This window comes from Carcharhinus amblyrhynchos, chromosome 24 (assembly GCF_965287045.1).
Source record: "Carcharhinus amblyrhynchos chromosome 24, sCarAmb.v2.hapA, whole genome shotgun sequence".
NCBI lineage: Eukaryota > Metazoa > Chordata > Chondrichthyes > Carcharhiniformes > Carcharhinidae > Carcharhinus > Carcharhinus amblyrhynchos.
This window is the reverse complement of record NC_137347.1, coordinates 220126-244157: the sequence shown is the minus strand read 5'-3', so window position 1 is coordinate 244157 and position 24032 is coordinate 220126. Positions and strand designations below refer to the sequence as shown.

Below are 24032 nucleotides of genomic sequence, written 5' to 3'. Positions count from 1 at the left end.
CGGTTAGTCTTCAGGATAGTCAAGTCGCGTCTCTTGTCGTGTCTTCACTGCTGGTGTATCTGAGATGCGTACCTTTATCCCCTTCCCTCCCCACCTTTCCAGGAACTCCTCTGGCTTCCAGCTAATGGGGTCCTGGGACAGGGTCACAATATCCAGTGGGTTTCTTGATGTCTGCCTGACAGGACACTGGGGCCATCCCCCAGGTGTCCATCTCCGTGGTGTTGCTTATATATAAAACCTGTTGCCAGATAAGGTAACTGCAGGAACTTGCGGTGACAGAAAGTCTGGCCGGATCTGGGCTTCTAACAATAGGCCGGTGCACTTCAGTGGGGTTTGATGATCTCCTGCTGGGTCTCAGAGTATGATGATCTTTGATGGGTGATTTGATGGAACAGGCCCAGACATGCTTCTGTGTCTTTGTGTATTTGACCTTAGTCAAGTCTGGCCTGCCCGATATTTGACTGGGTTTGATTTTTAATATGCCCAGCTCTTTAATTTAGGATATCCAATTTAATCGGCCTTAAAACCTGGCCCTGATTATATTACTACACACAGTATTTATATAGCTAGTCCCATTCAGTTTCTGGTCAACGGTAACCCCCAGAATGCTGATAGTGGGGGATTCAGTGATGGTAATGTCACTGACTCTCAAAGGGCGATGGTTAAATCGTCTCTTGTTGGAGATGGTCATTGCTGACCCTTGTGTTGTGTGTATAATACTTGCAACTTGTCAGCACAAACCCCCAAGTTTGGCACAAGCTCCCAGATATTAGGAAGGAGAATTTTGCCAAGTCAACAGCGCTGGGTTGCTGCTGTTGTTTCTGAAGCCTCGGCCTATGGTGGATGGGTCATCCTGTTTCACCCCTTATTCTTAATGTGGAGTTGTCAGTGTGGGACTGGTGTAGGTACAGGAAATAGTCTCATTTAGTACCTACCTGATGAAGGAGTGGCACTCTGAAAGCTTGTGTTACCCAATAAACCTGTTGGACTTTAACCTGGTGTTGTGAGTCTTCCTACTATCCTTATTCCTATGGAGAGAATTCTTAACATAGAACACTAGAACATAGAACACTAGAGCACAAACAGGCCCTTCGGCCCACACATTGCACCGATCATATCCCTACCTGCTAGGCCTATCTGTAACTCTCAATCCCATTAAATCCCATATGCTCATCCGGAAGTCTCTTAAAAGACCCCAGCGAGTTCGCCTCTACCATCACCGACGGCAGCCAATTCCACTCACCCCTGACATCTCCTCTGTACCTGCTCCCCAGCACCTTAAACCTGTGTCCTCTCGTAGCGACCATTTCAGCCCTGGGAAATAGCCTCTGAGAATCCACCCGATCTATACCCCTTAACATCTTATGCACCTCTATCAGGTCACCTCTCATCCTTCGTCTCTCCAGGGAGAAAAGACTGAGCTCCCTCAACCTATCCTCATGAGGCATGCTCCCCAATCCAGGCAACATCCTTGTAAATCTCCTCTGCACCCTTTCAATAGCTTCCATATCCTTCCTGTAACTGTGCACAGTACTCCAAGTGGGGTTCACCACTTCACCACTTCACCTGGCAGCTCATTCCACACTCCCACCACTCTCTGTGTGAAGAAGCCCCCCCTAATATTCCCTTTAAACTTTTCCCCCTTCACCCTTAACCCATGCCCTCTGTTTGTTTTCTCCTCTAGTCTCAGTGGAAAAAGCCTGCAGGCATTCACTCTATCTATACCCATCATAATTTTATACACCTCTATCAAATCTCCCCTCATTCTTCTACACTCCGGGGAATAAAGTCCTAACCTATTCAACCTCCCTCTGTAACTCAGCTTCTCAAGTCCCAGCAACTCTAATAGATTGGTTAAACATGACCTACCACACACAAAGCCATGTTGACTCTCCCTAATAAGTCCCTGTCTATCCAAATATTTGTAGATCCTATCTCTTAGTAGTCCTTCCAATAATTTACCTACTACTGACGTCAAGCTTACCGGCCTATAATTTCCCAGATTACTTTTTGAGCCTTTTTTAAACAGCGGAACAACATGAGCTATCCTCCAATCATCTGGCACCTCACCCATGGATACCGACATTTTAAATATATCTGTCAGGGGCCCCGCAATTTCAACACTAGTCTCCTTCAAGGTCCGAGGGAACACCCTGTCCGATCCTGGGGATTTATCTACTCTGATTTGCCTCAAGACAGCAAGCACCTCCTCCTGTATAATCTGTATAGGTTCCATGACCTCCCTACTTATTTGTCTTATTTCCATAGACTCCATACCAGTTTCCTTCGTAAATATGGATGCAAAAAACCCATTTAATATCTCCCCCATTTCTTTTGGTTCCATACAAAGCCAACCACTCTTGCATCCTTTTGCCCTTCATATACCTGTAGAAGCTCTTAGGATTACCCTTCACCTTGACTGCCAAAGCAACCTCATGTCTTCTTTTAGCCCTCCTGATTTCTTTCCTAAGTAGCTTTTTTTTATACTCTTGCACTTTTTATACTCCTCAAGCATCTTATTTGCTCCCTGTTGCCTGTACATGTCGTACATCTGTCTCTATCAGAGAATATCCCTCGAGAATCAACGTTCTTATTCACTTTGTATGTTCCTGACAGGATTAAAGGCAAACTCTGCACTCTCAAAATTTCTCCTTTGAAGGCCTCCCACTTACTAATCACATCTTTGCCAGAGAACAGCCTGTCCCAATCCACGCTTTTTAATTCCTTTCTCATTTCTTCAAATTTGGCCTTTTTCCAGTTTAGAATCGCAACCCGAGGTCCAGATCTGTCTTTATCCATGACCTAGTTGAAACTAATGGCGTTATGATCACTGGAATCAAAGTGTTCCCCTAGACACACTTCTGTCACTTGTCCTAACTCATTTCCTAATAGGAGATTTAATCCTGCATCCTCTCTAGTTGGTGCCTCTATATATTGATTTAGAAAATTTTCCTGAACACATTTTACAAACTCTAACCCGTCTACACCTTTAACAGTATGGGAGTCCCAATCTATATGTGGAAAATTCAAATCCCCTGCTATCACAACTTTGTTCCCTGCAGTTGCCTGCTATCTCTCTGCAGATTTGCTCCTCCAATTCTCACTGACTGTTGGGTGGTCTATAATATACCCCCATTAATGTCCTTTGGCAGTGCCTACCACTCTCTGAGTGAAAAACTTCCCCCGCACATCTCCCTTAAACTTTCCCCCCCTCACTTGAACCTGTGCCCTCTTTTAATTGGCACTTCCACCCTGGGAAAAAGCCTCTGAATATCCACCCTGTCTATGCCTCTCAAAATTTTGTAGACCTCTATCAGTTCTCCCCTCAGCCTCCTTCTTTCCAGTGAAAACAATCCTGGTTTATTCAACCAGACAGGCATTTCTGCGGCCGCAATTGAGATTCCAGGATGGTGTGTTGCTTCCCTGGTGCCAGGGTCAAGGACGTCTCTGAGCGATTGAAGGATATTCTGAGGTCATTGTACATATTGGTATCAACAACATAGGGATGAGGTCCTGAAATGTGAATACAGAGAGTTAGGCAGAAGGCTAATGTGCAGGACCTCGAAGGTAGTAATTTCAGGACTATTACTTGTGCCACATGCTCGTGAGAGTAGGAATAGGAGGATTAGGCAGAGAGCTGGCTTGAGAGCTGGTGCAGGGGACAGGGATCGAGATTTTTGGATCATTGGATCCTTTCTGGGAAAGGCCTGACCTATTCAAGAGGGACGAGTTACATTTGAACTGGAGTGGGACTAACATCCTGACGGGACGATTTACTACAGCCACTCAGGAGGGTTTAAACTAGTTTAGCAGGGGGTGGCATCCATAGCAGTAGGGGGACAGAAGAGAAGTTAGAGGACTTCACAGAAGTTAAAGAGAACATATTAATTAGTAAAGGCAGTGTCAGTAATCCCAGTATCAGAAAGATCAGGCAAAAGCAAGACAGACAGCAAGCAAAATTCAGATTAAACTGCATTTATTTTAATGCAAGAGGCCTGACGGACAAGGCGGATAAACTCAGGGCATGGATGGGTACGTGGGACTGGGATATTATGGCAATTACTGAAACATGGCTAAGGGAGGGACAGGACTGGCAGCTCAATGTTCCAGAGTACAGATGCTATAAGAAAGATAGAACAGTGGGTAAGAGAGGAGGGGAATTGCACTTTTGATTAGGGAAAGCATCACGGCCGTACTGGAGATGGGTGCACGTCCCACAGGTGAAATCAGCAGGGACACTAACAGCATCCCTCACCTCAAACACATTCTGCAGGAGGCACTGCCTTTCACTGCCATTCCCTCGAGATAAAAAGAAAGAAAGATCTTGCCTGATATTCCCTCACCCCCGCTCCCTTAGGTTAGAGGAATAAGCTAAAAGAAAGAAAGCTTACCTGCTCTCACTCACTGTTTTGTAGGTTAGAGGAGGGGAGAGGGTGGGAGACTCTAGACATGTAGAGTCTTGGATTTCCTCCCCGTTCAAATTTATTGGGCAAAAAAAGACTTCCCCAGCTCTCACTGGGACCTACTTCTGGTTTCACACTCCCGGCTTTGAAAAAAAACTTGAAGAAAGTAATGTAAAAATCCCTCTTACCTACAAGCTCTCTGCACTGAGTCTCCAGAACAACTGTTCCCCTGGAAACAATGAGGTTGAATCCTCTGAGGTAAATAACTTTTAAAGGGAAAGAAAACTTCCCAGGTCTCACTGGGAATGAGGGTTGTTTGGTGGCATGATAATTTAAATGACTTTACTATAATTAATAGTTGGCTAATGAGATGTCTTATTCTGTGGACTGAAGAGTAAATCTTCCACATTCTCATCTAGATGCGCATTTCCAGAACTGTTTTTAAAATAGACAATAATTGCAGTTGCTGCCATTTCTTTTCAGGAGCTGTTTGGGAGGGGAGCGAGTGTCTCCGTATTGTAGTGAGTGCTGACATTGTGCAACGGGACTCTCCACTGGCTGCAACATGCACAATTACCAACAGTTCCTGTGGCGTGGGTTCCATCACACACGCCTCACAGATATTGTGGCAACTGGACAAGGTGACCATTCCCAGGACACAGTACACCACTCTGAACCGGACTGTATCTCAGGTCAACATTCCTGCTTTCAGTCAAACTGTTGGAGTGCTCAGTTGTGTGATCCAGCAAGGATTGGGAATGCCTGTGCGGAATGGAGTTAGAATCCGCACTGGATGTAAGTATCAAAACTCCAGTTACATGGTGAAGCTGAGTGGAACAGCTTGAGGGTGACTAAGCTAAGGAGGGTTTATTATGAGCAATATAAACGTGTTTGTACAAGCAATGGTCAGACATAACAAAAGAGACAAAAATAAAGACACACTCTCTACCCCTCAGCTCCAACTCACATTTCTCCCTGGCCCTGAGCCACACCCTTGCTCCCGTTTGGCTTGGCTTCCTGCGCTGCCACCCACTTATTTCCTCTCTCGTTGCCTTCTTCTGGGGCTTTTTTTTTTGCCCTCTTCTCGAAGCCTTTTTTTGCCTTCTCTTTGAGGTCTTTGTTACTTATGGACTCTTAAGTCCTCTATCTGAGCTCTAATCCAGTTTTCCTGTCTGGAGTTGTTTGTTCATTCTTGCTGCTTTAAATGTATTACCACTTCAAAACTGCCAATGAGCCATCAGCATTCTCTCTCTTCATTTTCCCACTTTTTGGGGTTTTGGAGTGAATCTGCCGCTTTTTTTTAACTTTTAAAATGTCTCCTTTTATTAAAGGAAACTCCTTTTTGTGATGTTTGGAATGTTTGTTTCCTCTGCGGTTTGGAGATTCCAGTTTGTTTTCTATCCATGGTGACTTGGCTGCTTGGATTCAGAATTGGCTTGCCCATAAACACCAGACAGTAGTCTTGGAAGGTTTTCTGGCTGGAGGTCTGTGACCAGTGGTGTCCTGCAGGGCTCTGTTTGTGATATATATAACTGACTTGGATGAAAACGTAGATGAGTATATCAGTAAAATTGGAGATAACACAAAGATAGGTGTAGAGTCACAGAGGTTTACAGCACAGAAACAGGCCCTTTGGCCCAACTTGTCCATGCTGCCTTTTTTTTAACACTACAGCAGAAACAGGCCCGATCACTTCTGTACCTACTAAGCCATAGACCTATCTATAACCCCCAATCCCATTAAATCCCATATACTCATCCAGAAGTCTTTTAAAAGACCCCAGCGAGTTCGCCTCTACCATCACCGATGGCAGCCAATTCCATTCACTCACCACCCTCTGAGTGAAAAACTTACCCCTAACATCTCCTCTGTACTTGCTTCCCAGCACCTTAAACCTGTGTCCTCTCGTAGCGACCATTTCAGCCCTGGGAAATAGCCTCTGAGAACCCACCCCATCTATTCCTCTCAATATTTCATAAACCTCTATATGGTCGCCTCTCAACCTTCGTCTCTCCAGGGAGAAGAGTCCCAGCTCCCTCAACCTATCTTCATAAGGCATGCCTCCCAATCCAGGCAACATCCTTGTAAATCTCCTCTGCACCCTTTCAATAGCTTCCACATCCTTCCTGTAGTGAGGCAACCAGAACTGCGCACAGTACTCCGAGTGGGGTCTGACAAGGGTCTTATAAAGTTGCAGCATTACCTCCCGACTCCTAAACTCAATCCCTCGATTAATGAAGGTCAGTACACCATACACCTTCTTGACCACATCCTCCACCTGCGAGGCCGATTTAAGAGTCCTGTGGACCCGGACCCCAAGATCCTTCTGCTCTTCAGCACTACTAAGACTCCTGCCCTTGATATTATATTCCTTCATCCCATTGGTCCTGCCAAAATGGACCACTACACATTTATCTGCATTGAAGTCCATCTGCCACTTCTTCGCCCAGTCTTGCACCCTATCTATGTCCCGCTGCAACTTTTTTTTAAACAAGTAAGCTAATCCCAGTTGCCCGTGTTTGGCTCATATCCCTCTATACCCATCGTACCCGTGTAACTGTCTCAATGCTTTTTGAAAGATAAAATTGTATCCCCCTCTACTACTACCTCTGGCAACTTGTTCCAGGCATTCACCACCCTCTGTGTGAAAAAATTGCCCCTCTGGACACTTTTGTATCTCTCTCCTCTCACCTTAAACCTATGCCCTTGAGTTTTAGACTCCCCTACCTTTGGGAAAAGATATTGACTATCTAGCTGATCGATGCCCCTCATTATTTTATAGACCTCTATAAGATCATCCCTCAGCCTCCTACACTACAGAGAAAGAAGTCCCAGTCTATCCAGCCTCTCCTTAAATCTCAAACCATCAAGTCCCAATAACATCCTAGTAAATCTCTTCTCCACTCTTTCTAATTTAATAATATACTTTCTATAATAGGATGACCAGAACTGTACACAGTATTCCAAGTGTGGCCTTACCAATGTCTTGTACAACTTCAACAAGACATTCCAACTCCAGTATTCAGTGTTCTGACCGATGAAACCAAGCATGCCGAGTGCCTTCTTCACCACTCTGTCTACCTGTGACTCCACTTTCAAGGAGCTATGAACCTGTACCCCTAGATATCTTTGTTTTGTAACTCTCCCCAATGCCATACCATTAACTAAGTCCTGCCCTGGTTCAATCTACCAAAATGCATCACCTCGCATTTAACTAAATTAAACTCCATCTGCCATTTGTCAGCCCACTGGCCCAAATGATCAAGATCCCATTGCAATCCTAAATAACCTTCTTCACTGTCTACAATGCCACCAATCTTGATGTCATCTGCAAACTTGCTAACCATGTCTCCTAAATACTCATCCAAATCATTATTATTAATGACAAATAACAGTGGGCCCGGCACTGATCCCTGAGGCACACCACTGGTCACAGGCCTCCAGTTTGAAAAACAACCCTCTACAACTGCTCTCATCAAGCCAATTTTGTATCCATTTAGATACCTCACCCTGGATCCCATGAGATTTAATCTTATGCAACAACCTACCATGTGGTACCTTGTCAAAGGTCTTGCTAAAGTCCACATGGACAACGTCAACTACATCTACTTTCTTGGTTACCCCTTCAAAAAACTCAATCAAATTTGTGAGACATGATTTTCCACTTACAAAGCCATGCTGACTGTCTCTAATCAGTCCTTGTGTCTCTAAATGCTTGTAGATTGTGAGTACTGTAGAAGGTTGTCAAAGGATACAGCGGGACAGAGGTCAGTTGCAGATATGGGTGGAGAAATGGTAGATGGAGTTTGATCCTAGCAAGTGTGAGGTGCTGCACTTTGGGAGATTGAATATAAAGGGTAAGAGAACAGTTAATGGCAGATCCTGAACAGCATTGATGTACAGCCTCCGCCAGATTTTCAAGGTGAATGTTGCTGGGCCACCCTGTGATTGACAGTGTGTGGGAGATCCATTTTGAAAGTCCCACTGAAAAACCAACTCCAGTTTTTATGCAAATTTTGCACTTCGAATTTTTTGGGGAGAATCACCGCCACATTTGTGCGCGCTCTCTCCCGCGCACTCTCTCCCACACGTGCGCTCTCTCCCACACGTGCGCTCTCTCCCACACGTGCGCTCTCTCCCACACGTGCGCTCTCTCCCACGCGTGCGCTCTCTCCCACGCGTGCGCTCTCTCCCGCGCGTGCGCTCTCTCCCGCGCGTGCGCTCTCTCCCGCGCGTGCGCTCTCTCCCGCGCGTGCGCTCTCTCCCGCGCGTGCGCTCTCTCCCGCGCGTGCGCTCTCTCCCGCGCGTGCGCTCTCTCCCGCGCGTGCGCTCTCTCCCGCGCGTGCGCTCTCTCCCGCGCGTGCGCTCTCTCCCGCGCGTGCGCTCTCTCCCGCGCGTGCGCTCTCTCCCGCGCGTGCGCTCTCTCCCGCGCGTGCGCTCTCTCCCGCGCGTGCGCTCTCTCCCGCGCGTGCGCTCTCTCCCGCACGTGCGCTCTCTCCCGCGCGCTCTCTCCCGCACGTGCGCTCTCTCCCGCGCGCTCTCTCCCACACGTGCGCTCTCTCCCGTGCGCTCTCTCCCGCGCTCGAACACATTTTCTTTAGCATACACGCTCTCTTGCAGTGTCCACAATCTTTTGTGCACACCCACACTCTCACTGGCACACGCCCACACCCTCACACACACAGTCATGCCCGTGCCCGTGCTCTGTCGCCCCCTCCCCCTTGTGCCGTCGCCCCCTCCCCCTCGTGCCGTCGCCCCCTCCCCCTCGCGCCGTCGCCCCCTCCCCCTCGTGCCGTCACCCCCTCCCCCTCGCGCCGTCGCCCCCTCCCCCTCGTGCCGTCACCCCCTCCCCCTCGCGCCGTCGCCCCCTCCCCCTCGCTCCGTCGCCCCCTCCCCCTCGTGCCGTCGCCCCCTCCCCCTCGCGCCGTCACCCCCTCCCCCTCGCGCCGTCGCCCCCTCCCCCTCGCGCCGTCGCCCCCTCCCCCTCGCGCCGTCACCCCCTCCCCCTCGCTCCGTCGCCCCCTCCCCCTCGCGCCGTCGCCCCCTCCCCCTCGCGCCGTCGCCCCCTCCCCCTCGTGCCATCACCCCCTCCCCCTCGCGCCATCGCCCCCTCCCCCTCGTGCCATCACCCCCTCCCCCTCGCGCCGTCGCCCCCTCTTATGGTTTGTATATGTAGCAGAGGTTCCAGTTATTCAGCTGACCCTACGCTAGGTCACTGACCATGTCTCCAAATCATGTGTTTTTTTTACTTCATTGCTGTACTCAATCCCCCATTAACCCTGCACATACCATACCATACTCCCCCACAGTTCCAAATACATTCATGTTCACAACTTCTTCAACTTTAAGCTACAAGATAAGCTTTCTGTTTTTAGTCCCTCCAGATAAACCAGTGAACCTAACCTGTATAACAAGCTGGAAGACGGGGCCCAGTATGACATGCAGTTGGAACCCTGGCAGAGACCCCCTCATACCCACAAACTATACACTCCGTATAATAAGGTGAGTTACCCTGACAATGATAGCAAAACTGCTCCAAGTTAATGTACAGACCTGGAATTAAAATGATCAGCATTCTGCACCCATGTTGAGGACAAAACCACTTAGTGGGAGCATTGATATCGGTGTATGTTGTGAAGTTGAGTTTGTGAAGTTGGAATCTGATGTTGGTAAAGATGTAAAAAAAATTTAAAAATGTTAGAGGGAAAGAAAATGTGTGTGGTCCCTTTAAAAGTTGGTGTTTTGTTTCAGTGCTTGGAATTCAAAGTACACACAGAGTCCAAACTGAAACATCGGTATCAGGCAATTGTCTTGACAAGACAGCCTGTTTTTAAATTTAAAATCAATTTAAAAGCAGGCACTCAGCTACTGGGAACCTACAGTATTTCAATATGATAGTGTTGACAACATCAGACTAATCCTTTTGTGGGAAAATTGATAGGTCATCACAGATATAAAAGAACGTGGGGGGAAAAGAGGAGAACAACTGAAGAACTGCCACCTCTCAAGCCTTAGAGGGAGAGAGCAGCTCTCAACTTAAGAGAACGCACTAACTAGCCAAAAGTACCAATTGAAATAGAATTACAGGCAGAGGAATCAACAGAGGGACTCCAAAAGTTTCAGAAAGCCACACCTGGTTGTATTTTTGAGAGTATCTGAATTCCACTATTTTTTTCAATTTTTTTTGTTGGCTAATAAATGGATATTTGTAATCTCATGGGATCCAGGGTGAGGTATCTAAATGGATACAAAATTGACTGGATAACAGAAGCCAGAGGGTGGTTATAGAGAGTTGTTTTTCAAACTGGAGGCCTGTGACCAGTGGTGTGCCTCAGGGATCAGTGCTGGGCCCACTGTTATTTGTCATTTATATTAATGATTTGGATGAGAGTATAGGGGCATGGTTAGTAAGTTTGCAGATGACACCAAGATTGGTGGCATAGTGGACAGTGAGGAAAGTTATCTTGGATTGCAACAGGATGTTGATCAATTGGGTTAGATAGAGTGGACGTGCAGAGACTATTTCCTCGGGTAGATGTAGCTGTTACTAGGGGGCATAACTATAAGGTTCATGGTGGGAGAGATAGGAGGGATGTCCGAGGTAGATTCTTCACTCAGAGAGTGGTTGGGGTGTGGAATACACTGCCTGCTGTGATAGTGAAGTCGGACACTTTAGGAACTTTCAAGCAGTTATTGGATAGACACATGGAGCACTTCAGAATGATAGGGAGTGGGATAGCTTGATCTTGGGATTGGACATAGCTCAGCACAACATCGAGGGCCGAAGGGCCTGTACTGTACTGTACTGTTCTATATATTAGAATCATAGAACCCTACAGTGCAGAAAGAGGCCCTTCGGCCCATCGAGTCTGCACCGAACACAGTCCCACCCCAGGCCCTACCCCCATATCCCTACATATTATACCCACTAATCCCTCTAACCTACGCATCCCTGGATACTAAGGGGCAATTTCTTAGCACGGCCAATCAACCTAACCCGCACATCTTTGGACTGTGGGAGGAAACCGGAGCACCCGGAGGAAACCCATGCAGACACGAGGAGAATGTACAAACTCCACACAGACAGTGACCCGAGCTGGGAATCGAACCCAGGATCCTGGAGCTATGAAGCAGCAGTGCTAACCACTTTGCTACCATGCTACTCTCTGCTTGTTACTGTGTATGTGTGTGCGTGTATGTGTATTACTCTCTCCTTGTTACTCTGTTTGTGCATTACTCTCTACCTGTTACTGTGTGTGTATTACTCGCTGCTTGTTTCTGTGTGTGTATTATTCTCTGCCTGTTACTGTGCATATTACCCTCTGTCCCTTATTGTGTATATGTGATATGTGTCTTTATACGTGTATTACTCTCTGCTTGTTACTTGTGTGTGTGTGTGTGTGTGTGTGTTACTTTGCCTGTGTGTGTGTGTGTGTGTGTGTGTGTGTGTGTGTGTGCGCGCGCGCGCATGCGCGATGCTTTTTGCTGGTTACTGTGTGTCCGCGTATTGCTCTTTGCCTATTACTATGTGAGTGTGTGTATTACTCTCTGCCTCTTATTGCGTGTGTGTGTGTGTATTACTCTGCCTGTTACTGTGTGCGTTTTACTCTCTGCCTGTTTATGTGTATATTCAGCTCTGCCTGTTACTGAGTGAGTGTGTGTATTACTCTCTGCCTGTTACTATGTGAGTGTGTGTGTTACTCTCTGCCTATTACTATGTGCGTGTGTGTGTTAGTCTCTGCCTATTATTGTGTGTGTATTACTCTATGCCCATTACTGTGTGTGCCACTCTGCGCTTTTTGCTGTGAGTGTGCATTACTCTCTGCCTGTTACTGTGTATATGTGTCTTTATATGTGTATTACTCACTGTTTGTTACTTTGTGTGTGTGTGTGTGTGTGTGTGTGTATGTGTTACTCTGCCTGTTAATGTGTGTGTGTGCACGCAATACTCTTTGCTGGTTACTCTGTGTGTGTATTACTCTCTGCCTATTATTGTGTATTATTCTCTGCTGATTACTGTGTGTGTATTAGTCTGCTTGTTACTGTGTGAGTGTGTGTGTTACTCTCTGCCTGTTACTCGTTATGTATGTATTTCTCTCTGTTACTGTGCATGTGTGTGTGTGTGTGTGTGTGTGTGTGTGTGTATGCATGTGCGCGCGGAGATTTTATTTTTCACAGTAACATTCTCTGCGATGCTTTTATCAAATGCTTTCTGGACATTCAAGTACAGCAATGTTCCCCTTTATCCACGACATATGTTACTCCTGGCTCTTCAATTATGAGGGGGCACAGGTTCAAGATGATGGGGGGTCAGTTGAAGGGAGATGCGCAGGCGAGGTTTATTGTGCAGAAAGTGTTGGGTGACTGGAACACAGAGGAGGTGGTGGAAGCACCAATATGCTGGGTGGGTACATCAATATGGAGGGAATTCGGACTGAATGAAGGCAGAAGGTTATTTTTCAGTTTAGTTCCGGCATCATGATTGACACAGGCTTGGAGGGCCAAAGGGCCTGTTCCTCTTCCGTGATTTTCATGGCACAACTTAATGTAATTGGGAACAAAATGCCCAGATGCCTCCTCGATTATCAAATCCATCACCTTCCCCATGACAGGTATCAAGCCTATAGTTTCCGGTTTTCTGTCTCACTCATTTCTTGAATAAACAATTTTCTGTTTCCAGTCTGATGGAACCTTACCAGAATCCAGGGAAGATTGGAAAAATAACCCCAATGCCTCACCAATTAGCCATCTCTTTTCAGGCTCTAAGTTTGTCAGCTCCATCAGTTTGCTCAGTACAGCTTCCCTCATACTTTCACCAAGCTTCTCTCTCACTTCCATTTCACATCCATTTTTGAAACATTCACTTGTTTGTTTTTCCAGTTTGCAGGTAGAGTAAAATCATCCGTGACTCTACAGCTGCTTTGTCACAAATACTCAATATTTCTTCATGTAACTTTGCCCGACACTTTAGTTATTGTGTGAATGAGAGAGGGGGCTGCAGGGTGGACGAGTTGATTGAGGATGGGGAGAACACAGAAGAAGGTAATGCTAATAGGGGACAGTTTAGTGAAGGCCATTGACACTGTCCTCTGCAGCAAAGAGCCAGAGTCTAGACAGCATGCCGGGTGCCAGGATTTGGAACATCTGCTCTGGGCTGGAGGGGAAGGATCCCTCTCTCGTAGCCCAAGTAGGCTGATGATACATAAAGAATGAGGAAAGAGATTCTGCAGAGAGCTTGAGGAGTTAAACATGAAATTAAACCACAGAATCTCCAAGGTTGTAATCTCTGGATTATTACCCGGGCAGCATGCAAATTGGCACGCAGTACATAAAATCCCTACAGTATCGGAGGCAGTCATTTGGCCATCGAACCTGCACCGACTCTCTGACAAAATATCTTATCAGGCCCTCTCTCCCACCTTCTCCCAATAAGACCACACCTTTTCCACGTACAATTATTGAACCTAACGGGCAATTTAGCATGGCCACCTAACCAACACATCAGTGGAGCGTGGGAGGAAACTGGAGCACCCAGAGGAAACCCATGCAGACACTGGGAGAATGTGCAAACTCCACACAGCCAGGAATTGAACCTGGGTCCCTGGCGCTGAGAGGCAGCAGTGCTAACCACTGTGCCACAGTGCCATCCCATGAAATAAGAGAGATGAATATGTGGGTCAAAGATTGATGAGAAGAAAAAAACTGAAGATCACAAAGAATCAAGACTAATTGATGTTACAAATATAGCAAAACAACTAAAAACTTCTGCATCGGAATGTGCATAGCATTCATAACAAATCAAATAAATTGATAGGGCAGACTGAAGTCAATAAACCTGGTCTGATAGTTATTACAGAGATGTGATGGCAGGATGACAAGGATTGAGTACTGGATATTGATGGTACCCATCAATATCCAAGAAGAATCTGGTAAAAGGTGGAGGGATGGCACTGTTAATCAGGGATGGTATTTGCACAATTATTGGTTCAGAGGATCAGAATGTACTTGCAATTTGGCTGATAATCAGGAATAGTCGTGGAGAAAAGTGGAAGCGGTCTAACAGTAACGACAATATTGGGCAATGGAAGAAGCTCAAACCTGCTGGATAATTGCTGAGGCTCCTGCCCTCTGGGTTCCCTGACCTGCCTCACTCGCAGTCACACCCTCCTGTCCCCCTGAATGTTGACTGGATCAGAGGACCCTATTCGAAGATACTGCCTCCTGGTACCAAACATCCAGGTAGATTTCCACCTGGCTGACATGTAGTAATGTCAGCACCTCAGCCTCCAGCCTAATGACTCTGCAACCAACCATCCTCAGCACTCAAGGAACCCAACACCTGCCCTAAACAGCAGTGAACAGGATGGAACTCAATCCTTTCATTATGGCCAAACTAGAGCTTCAGTAACTTGCTGCCTTTGTACACAATGCCTCCATTTATAAAACCCAAGTTGCTTTGTTATCTGTTCTGTCAGTGTGCCTGTCACCTCCAAATGATACAAGCAAATTAAGCCATGTCTCTCCACCCAGTACACACGTTAGATCTGCACCATTAACTCAGATTGCCTCTCTGATCCTTTCCACCAAACTCATTTCTGTATTATCTGCAAATTGTCTGCCCATTCTGCTGGTCTACTTGAATATCTCTGTCCGTTCACCACTTCTAGGAATCTGGGTAAGTGCCATAATCAGAAAGTGAATGCAGAGAGGAGAGAATGTTTGTCTCAGGATTCCCGTTCCTGCACTGTGCCTCGTGACAAACTACGTCTCTACTCCACTGGTGATATCTCTGTGTTTGCCGAGAATGTACTTGGATGGGTAGAATCGGACATTTTGTGCATCGATGCGATGGATGTAGGTGAGACCTGAAGCAGTGAAAGCATTGCTCTTCAATTTGCCTTTCCTGTTTCTCACTTGTTGTCATTCTGTCTGTGCCAATGACTCTCTTTGTCTTAATTGAATCAAGCATGTCCAAAAAATAATAACCAGGTGAGGACTCTGACCATTCAGTACATGCTATCAACTGTGAATCTGAGGCTCCGGTGCCTGGGACCCTGACACAGCAGAAACCCAGACATGGAAACTGCAGTAACTGCAAAGCAGACTCAATGGTGATTCAGGACCGCATGCAAAACTAACTGCTAAAGATTATATAAAGTTTATTTATTAGTCACGAGTAAGGCTTACATTAATACTGCAATGAAGTTACTGTGAAATTCCCCTAGTCGCCACAGTCTGGCAAATGTTCGGGTCAATGCAACTAACCAGCACATCTTTCAGACTGTGGGAGGAAATTGGAGCACTCGGAGGAAACCCGCACAGACACGGGAACGTACAGATTCCACACGGACAATGACCCAAGCTCAGAATCAAACCCAGGTTCCTGATGCTGTGAGACATCCTAAACGTACACTCCAATATTTGGAAACGCAACCAAGCAGTAACTGAAAAACTGACACTACTGTAACTGGGTGACTGATGCCACAGTAACTGGAACATTGACACTATAGTAAATTAGACACTGACACTATAGTAACTGGAACACTGATGACATGGTAACTGGGATACTGCCATTACAGTAATTGGGACACTGACACTACAGTAATTGGGACACAGATGCAACACTAACTGACACTAGCGCAACCTTAACTGAGACCCTGACATTACAGTAACTGCAACACTGACACTACAGTGTCTGGGACACTGAAGTTACAGTAATCTGGACACTGTCACTACAGTAACTGGAACACTGATGCTAAAGTAACTGTGACACTGACACTACAGTATCTGGGACACTGAAGTTACAGTAATCTGGACACTGACACTACAGTAACTGGAACACTGATGCTAAAGTAACTGTGACACTGATGCCGCAGTTACTGGGACACTGACACTACAGTAACTGTGACACTGACACTACAGTAACTGTGACACTGACACTACAGTAACTGTGACACTGACACTGCAGTAACTGGAACACTGACACTACAGTAACTGTGACACTGACACTACAGTAACTGTGACACTGACACTACAGTAACTGTGACACTGACACTACAGTAACTGTGACACTGACACTGCAGTAACTGGAACACTGACACTACAGTAACAGGAAAACTGACGCTACAGTAACTGTGACACTGACACTACAGTAACTGGGACACTGACACTACAGTAACTGGGACACTGACACTACAGTAACTGGGACACTGACATTACAGTAACTGGGACACTGACACTACAGTAACTGTGACACTGACACTACAGTAACTGGAACGCTGACACTACAGTAACTGTGACACTGACACTACAGTAACTGGAACACTGACACTACAGTAACAGGAAAACTGACACTACCGTAACTGTGACACTGACACTACAGTAACGGGAAAACTGACGCTACAGTAACTGGGACACTGACACTACAGTAACTGGGACACTGACACTACAGTAACTGGGACACTGACACTACAGTAACTGTGACACTGACACTACAGTAACTGGGACACTGACACTACAGTAACTGGAACGCTGAATGTGTACCATGTGCAACTTCATTGTAAGAAGGGAGTTTGGAGCAATTGGAGTCTGGAGCAGGCTGACCCTTGAATCACAATAGATGCAATCCCTGAACCCTCTATCGTTCAGTTCCAGATACTTGTCTGATTTCAACATTCCAATGATTATGAGAATATTGCACTGTGGCTGACATTGCTATTCTGTATTTCTCCAGTTTGGGTGCTGACTATTATTTCTTTTGGGATTAGTGAAAATGGAACGACCTGTCATTCTCCAAGTTCTTGGGGATCCTTCGAATAGCCACTGTCTGATTATTCACTGGTCCCTGGATATTAGCTCACCAATTGAATGTGAGTTTCAATACAGAAAACATCACAGGACTATCTGGACGCCGGTAGGTGCTGAGTGTTGTCCCACCTTGTCGTGTTCAGATGCAAAGCAGCTCCTGTTGTCAGATGTACTGGATTGAATAGATTCGGAGCAGTGTTTTATTTTTGCACAGATGTTTGCCATTATCAACAAGATGCACCGAGAACAGCGTTTGTGTCCTCTGTCAGCTGGGACTGTGTACCATGTGCGACTTCGTTGTATACTACGGGGTAAGAGGGGATTTTGGAGTGATTGGAGTCTGGAGCAGGCTGGACGCACATCTGAGCACCGTAAGTACTGGGATCTCACTGAGTGGCTGTGAAGACTCATGAATTGACCAAAGATTCTGCTCAATTTCCCAGTTTGTTATTTTTTGGGTTGGAATAAACTTTTTTGTAAAATCTGTGTGGTTCTTCCAAACCTTTATAAAAACTGGCTTCCACAGGAGAATTATATCCATTTCTGGTTGGGTCCATTTCTGGCTTTGGAGAGCATGCAGAGGGGGTTTTGCAAATTTTCCTGAGGGTCAGGTCTGATCTGGTAAGACTGGAGGTTTTAGCATCATCCTTCCCAATACAAGTTCAGAAGACATGGGTGTTATTACAGTTTAAACAATTAGAAATAGTTTCCAATGACAAAGGAATTGTGACCAGAGGTCTGAGGCAAAACAACGAGAGGGGAGATGAGAACAGATTTTTCACTGCAAATCATTTGGTATCTGGAATGCATAGTCTGAACACATAGTGAAACACATTTCAAAATGCTCCAAAAAGACCCACCTTGAAAAGAGAAAAAAGGTCAGGTTATTGAGAAACAACAGGGCTGTGGGAATGATCAGAGTATTGTTTCAGGATGCTGACACTGGCACAACAATTCGAGAATTCAACCTGCAAGCTGTGGACAATAGAGATTTGGAGGTTAGAACATAAGAAATAGGAGCAGGAGTCGGCCATCTAGCCCTTCGAGCCTGCCCCACCATTCAATAAGATCATGGCTGATCTGAAGTGGATCAGTTCCACTTTCCCGCTTTCTCCCCATAACCCTTAACTCCCTTGTCTGCCAAAAACCTATCTACCCATGACTTATCTACCTGAGGTAGCCTCCACCACTTTAACAGGCAGAGAATTCCAGAGATTCACCACCCTTTGAGTGAAGAAGTTCCTCCTCAACTCCGATCTAAACTGCCCCCCCCCACCTTATCCTGAGGCTGTGTCCTCTAGTCCTGCTGTCCTTTCTAAGTGGGAAGAATCTCTCTATCTCTACCCTATCCATCCCCTTCATTATCTTATACGTCTCTGTAAGATAGTCTCTATAGGTTAGTGTGATATCCACACATCCCAGAGTGATACTGCCACCGACATCCAGAGGCCCACACTCTGCAGGTGAACCCAATACAGATTGTGATGGAGGAAGGGGATGAATCTTACGATATATCCTCATTCCACAATGCCCAGCAAACACAACTGTTCCAGATAGTTGGGATTCTCTGCCCTTGCACATTGACTTTTGAATTGCTCCAGCAAACACTCCCAGGGCAGCATCAGCCTGGGGTTAGATACAGAGTAAATCTGCCTTTACATTATCCCAAAAGCACCTCACAGCCAGTAACCACATGTTTTAGACTGTCTCTTTAGATATTCCTATGAAAAACTGGAGCAGGCACAGCAGTGCTTAGTTACACAGTAGAACTTGATTAGACTTGCTTTCTTCTGTTGCAGCTCTTACAGGTATCCCTGATGTCTGGTGGCATATTGAGGATTCTGCTCAAGAGAAAAAAATGCATATTCGACTGTTTTGGAAGGTGAGTATGTTTGTGAGATAGTTTATTCATGTTATGCAACTGTAGGGTCTGTGTATTTTATTAATTCCCAAGATGTGAGTGTTACTGACAATACCAGCATTTATTGCCCATCCCTAATTGCCGTTGCGAAGGTGGTGGTGAGCTGCCTTCTTGAACCATTGCAGTCCATGTGGTGCAAGTACAGACACAGTGCTGCAGGGGAGGAAGTTCAGGATTTTGACCCAGCGACAATGAAGTAACGGTGATACAGTTAACTGACAGGGGAACACACAGATAATAGCATTCCAAAGCATCTGCTGTCCTTGAGATTGTGGGTTTGTAAATTACTGTCAAAGGAGTCTTATTAAGCTGCTGAAGTACATTTTTTACACAATGCCACTGTGCAGTGGTATCGGAAGGGATAAATATTTCAGATGATTGATGGGTGTCAAACATGCAGACAGTTTTTTCCTGGGTAGGGTCCACTTTCTTGAGTCTTTATAAACTACACTCATCCAGATAAGCGGAGAGTATTCCATCACAATTCCACCACATAACTTCTAGATATTAGATCGGGTTTAAAGAATCAGGAGGTGAGCTCCTCTCCACAGAATTCCAAGTCACTGATCTGTTCTCCTGGTGACAGTAATTGATGTGGCTTCTGCACTTCAATGAAAAGGCTGCCAAATAGAACATAGAACATAGAACATTACAGCGCAGAACAGGCCCTTCGGCCCACGATGTTGCGCCGACCAGTTACAAAAACAATGACCCACTAGCCTATACCAATCCCTTTTCGTCCATAAACCTATCCAGAGATCTCTTAAACGCCCCCAAACTAGACGCATTTACAACTGCAGCAGGCAGGGCATTCCAATCCCTCACCACCCGCTGGGTAAAGAACCTACCCCTGACATCCGTCCTGTAGCTACCCCCCCTTAATTTAAAGCCATGCCCCCTCGTGCTAGCTTTCTCCATCCGAGGAAAAAGGCTATCACTATCCACCCTATCTAAACCTCTAATCATCTTATATGTTTCAATAAGATCCCCTCTTAGCCGCCTTCTTTCCAACGAAAACAACCCTAAATCCCTCAGTCTCTCCTCATAGGACCTCCCCACCATACCAGGCAACATCCTAGTAAACCTCCTCTGCACCCTCTCCAACGCCTCCACATCCTTCTTGTAATGCGGGGACCAGAACTGCACACAGTACTCCAAGTGCGGCCGCACTAGAGTAGTGTACAGTTGCAACATTACACTGCGACTCCTAAATTCAATCCCCCTACCAATAAACGCCAAGACACCGTACGCCTTCTTGACAACCTTATCTACTTGATTCCCAACTTTCAGGGATCTATGTACACACACACCTAGATCCCTCTGTTCATCCACACTATTCAAAGTCCTCCCGTTAGCCCTATACTCGACACATCTGTTGCTCCTACCAAAGTGAATTACCTCACACTTCTCCGCATTAAATTCCATCCGCCACCTCTCGGCCCAGCTCTGCAACCTATCTAAGTCTCCCTGCAGACTATGACACCCTTCCTCACAATCTACCACACCTCCAACTTTGGTGTCATCAGCAAATTTACTAATCCACCCAACTATACCCTCATCCAGATCATTAATAAAAATTACAAACAACAGTGGCCCCAAAACAGATCCCTGAGGCACACCACTCGTAACTGCACTCCATGATGAATATTTACCATCCACCACCACCCTCTGTCTCCTATCTGATAGCCAATTCCTGATCCAACTTCCTAGATTACCCACAATCCCATACATCTGCATTTTCTGCAGAAGCCTACCATGGTGAACCTTATCGAACGCCTTACTAAAATCCATGTATACCACGTCAACTGCCTTACCCCCATCCACCTCTTTGGTCACCTTCTCAAAAAACTCAATAAGGTTAGTAAGGCACGACCTACCCGCTACAAAACCATGCTGACTATTTCTAATCAATTCATTACACTCCAAATAACTATAAATCCTATCCCTAATAATTTTTTCTAAAACCTTGCCCACAACAGAAGTAAGACTCACCGGTCTATAATTCCCGGCAAAGTCTCTGTTCCCCTTCTTAAACAATGGGACAACATTCGCTATCCTCCAATCCTCCGGGACTACACCAGAGACCAATGACGACCTGAAGATCTGAGCCAGAGGCTCTGCAATCACCTCTCTAGCCTCCCAGAGAATCCTAGGGTAGATCCCATCCGGACCAGGGGACTTATCTATTTTCAGCCCCTCAAGAATTTCCAGCACATCCCCTTTATCAACCGTAATACTGTCTATTTTACACCCCTGCAACCCAATGTCCTCCTCAGCTATATTCATGTCCCCCTGCGTGAACACCGAAGAGAAATATTGGTTCAATACTTCTCCAATCTCCTCCGGTTCCACACACAACTTCCCCCTGCTGTCTGTAACTGGCCCTAATCTTGCCCTGACCAACCTTCTGTTCTTGACATACCTATAGAACGCCTTAGGATTCTCCTTAATCCTATCAGCCAAAGTCTTCTCATGTCCTCTTTTAGCCCTTCTCAACTCACTCTTCAACTCCCTCCTAGCCAATCTAAAGCTTTCTAGTGCACTATCTGAGCCCTCCAATCTCATCCGAACATAAGCCTCCTTTTTCTTTTTAACCATCGACTCAACTCTTTTAGTGCACCACGGTTCCCTAGATCTACCAAATCCACCATGCCTGACAGGGACATACCTATCAAGGACTCGCAGTAGCTGCTCCTTGAAAAAACTCCACATTTCAGACGTTCCCAGTCCTTGTAATCCCCTAATCCAATCCATGCTTCCTAATTCACTCCTGATAGCCTCATAATCGCCCTTACCCCAGCTAAAATTGCTGACCCGAGGTTCATGCCTATCTCTTCCCATCACTAAGGTGAACGTAACCGAATTGTGGTCACTATCACCAAAATGCACACCAACTTCCAAGTCTAGCACCTGGTCTGGCTCATTTCCCAGCACCAAATCCAATATAGCCTCACCTCTAGTTGGCCTGTCTACATACTGAGACAAAAAACCTTCCTGCACGCTTTGTACAAACACTGACCCCTCTAGCGAGCTAGAACTATAGCAACTCCAATCAATATTCGTAAAGTTAAAGTCCCCCATAACAATTACCCTATTACTTTCACTCCTAACCAGGATTGTCTCCGCAATCCTTTCCTCAACCTCTCTAGAACTTTTAGGAGGTCTATAAAAGACTCCCAACAGGGTGACCTCTCCTCTCCTATTTCTAATCTCCGCCCATACTACCTCAACTGACAAGTCCTCATCAAACTTTCTCTCCGACACTGTGATACAGTCCTTGACTAGCAATGCTACCCCACCCCCCCTTCTACCTTCTTCTCTACTCCGACTAAAGCATTTGTACCCCGGAACCTGCAACATCCATTCCTGACCCTGCTCTATCCATGTCTCAGAAATGGCCACAACATCAAAGTCCCAGGTACTGATCCACGCTGCAAGTTCATCCACTTTATTGCGAATACTCCTCGCATTAAAGTACACGCATTTCAAACCCTGCTCCGCCCCACCCCCACTATGCCGTGCCTTGCATTCCCCAACTATGCCCCCCTCACTTTCACCCCCTTTCCTCACTATCCCTCCCCCCCTCCGAATCAGTTTAAACCTTCCTGCATCGCTTTTGCAAATTTACCCCCCAGGATATTGATTCCCCTCTGGTTCAGGTGTAGACCATCCCTCTTATAGAGGTCCCACCTTCCCCAGAATGAGCCCCAATTGCTCAAGTACCTGAACCCCTCCCTCCTGCACCATCCCCTCAGCCACGAGTTCAAACTTTCCCTCTCCCTATTCCTCTCTAAACTATCCCGTGGCACAGGCAAGAGTCCAGATATAACTACTCTTTCTGACTTCGCCTTTAGTTTCCACCCCAACTCCATAAATCTTTGCTTAATATCCCCTTCCCTTAATCTCCCTATGTCATGTGTCCCCACATGAACTATAACTTGGGGTTGATCTCCCTCTCCCCTAAGAGTCCTGAATACTCTGTCCGATACATCCTGGACCCCAGCCCCTGGTAGGCAACACACCAGCCCAGAGTCCCTACCCTTACCTCCAACTCTCCTATCCGTCCCCATAACTGTGGAGTCCCCAATCACGAGGCCCAATCTCTTACCCCTAACCACCTGAGGCTTGCCAATAGGCTCACCCCCAGAGACCTGCTCCCTTTGGCTATCCCCAGTTGATTTCTCCTCAACTGTAGCCTCCAGGACCGAGAACCTATTTTGGAGGGGAACAGCCCCAGGGGATTGTCCCCCCAACTGCTTTTTGCCCCTCTTCCTGGCAGTGACCCAAGACTTATTCCTAGGAGTGACTATCTCCTTATAACTCCTTTCTATGTCCTCCTCCACTTCCCGAATTATACGGAGCTCCTCTAATTCCCCTTCCAGCTCCTTTACACGCTCCTCCAGAAACTGCAATCTAACACACTTCCCACAAGTAAAATCACCTGAAACACTGTGGGAGTCCCTCACTACATACATCCCACAGGAGATGCAGCTTACAGCCTGAACTGCCATCCCTGAATCAATTACCAGCAGAAAAGTAAAAATATAAAAAAAAACTTCCCTCACACTTATAATTAGGTTAGAGGAGGTGGAAGGGTGGGATTCTCTACCAGTGTAGAGAATCGGGAATCCTCTCTGCACTAATTTATAGTGTTAGGGGCACGAGAAAAAAAAACTACCAAATGGTCAATGCATTGGTTGTAATTTTCCAAATTTCCTAGATCGTGGAAAGGTTCCATCAGATTGGAAAATAGCAAATGTAACACCTCTAGTCAAGGAAGGAGGCAAGAAGAAAACAGGAGGCGACAGGCCAGTTAGCCTAACACCTGTCATTGGGAAATTTCTAGAACCCATTAGTAAGGAGGTTAAGGCAAGACGCTGAGGAAATCTAAATGCAATCCA

The 24032-nt window shown here is 46.3% G+C and overlaps 1 protein-coding gene across 1 annotated transcript in view; it reads left to right on the top strand.

Annotated features, from left to right (window-relative positions):
- Window positions 1–24032, top strand: part of LOC145357820 (granulocyte colony-stimulating factor receptor-like) — a 105696-nt gene that overhangs the window by 16237 nt on the left and 65427 nt on the right. Inside the window, exons 3-8 of the mRNA XM_080211342.1 lie at window positions 4887–5198; window positions 9779–9905; window positions 15071–15261; window positions 17171–17316; window positions 17425–17581; window positions 19010–19092. Of these exons, the coding sequence (XP_080067468.1) occupies window positions 4887–5198; window positions 9779–9905; window positions 15071–15261; window positions 17171–17316; window positions 17425–17581; window positions 19010–19092 (1016 nt within the window). The remainder of the gene's footprint in view (window positions 1–4886; window positions 5199–9778; window positions 9906–15070; window positions 15262–17170; window positions 17317–17424; window positions 17582–19009; window positions 19093–24032) is intronic.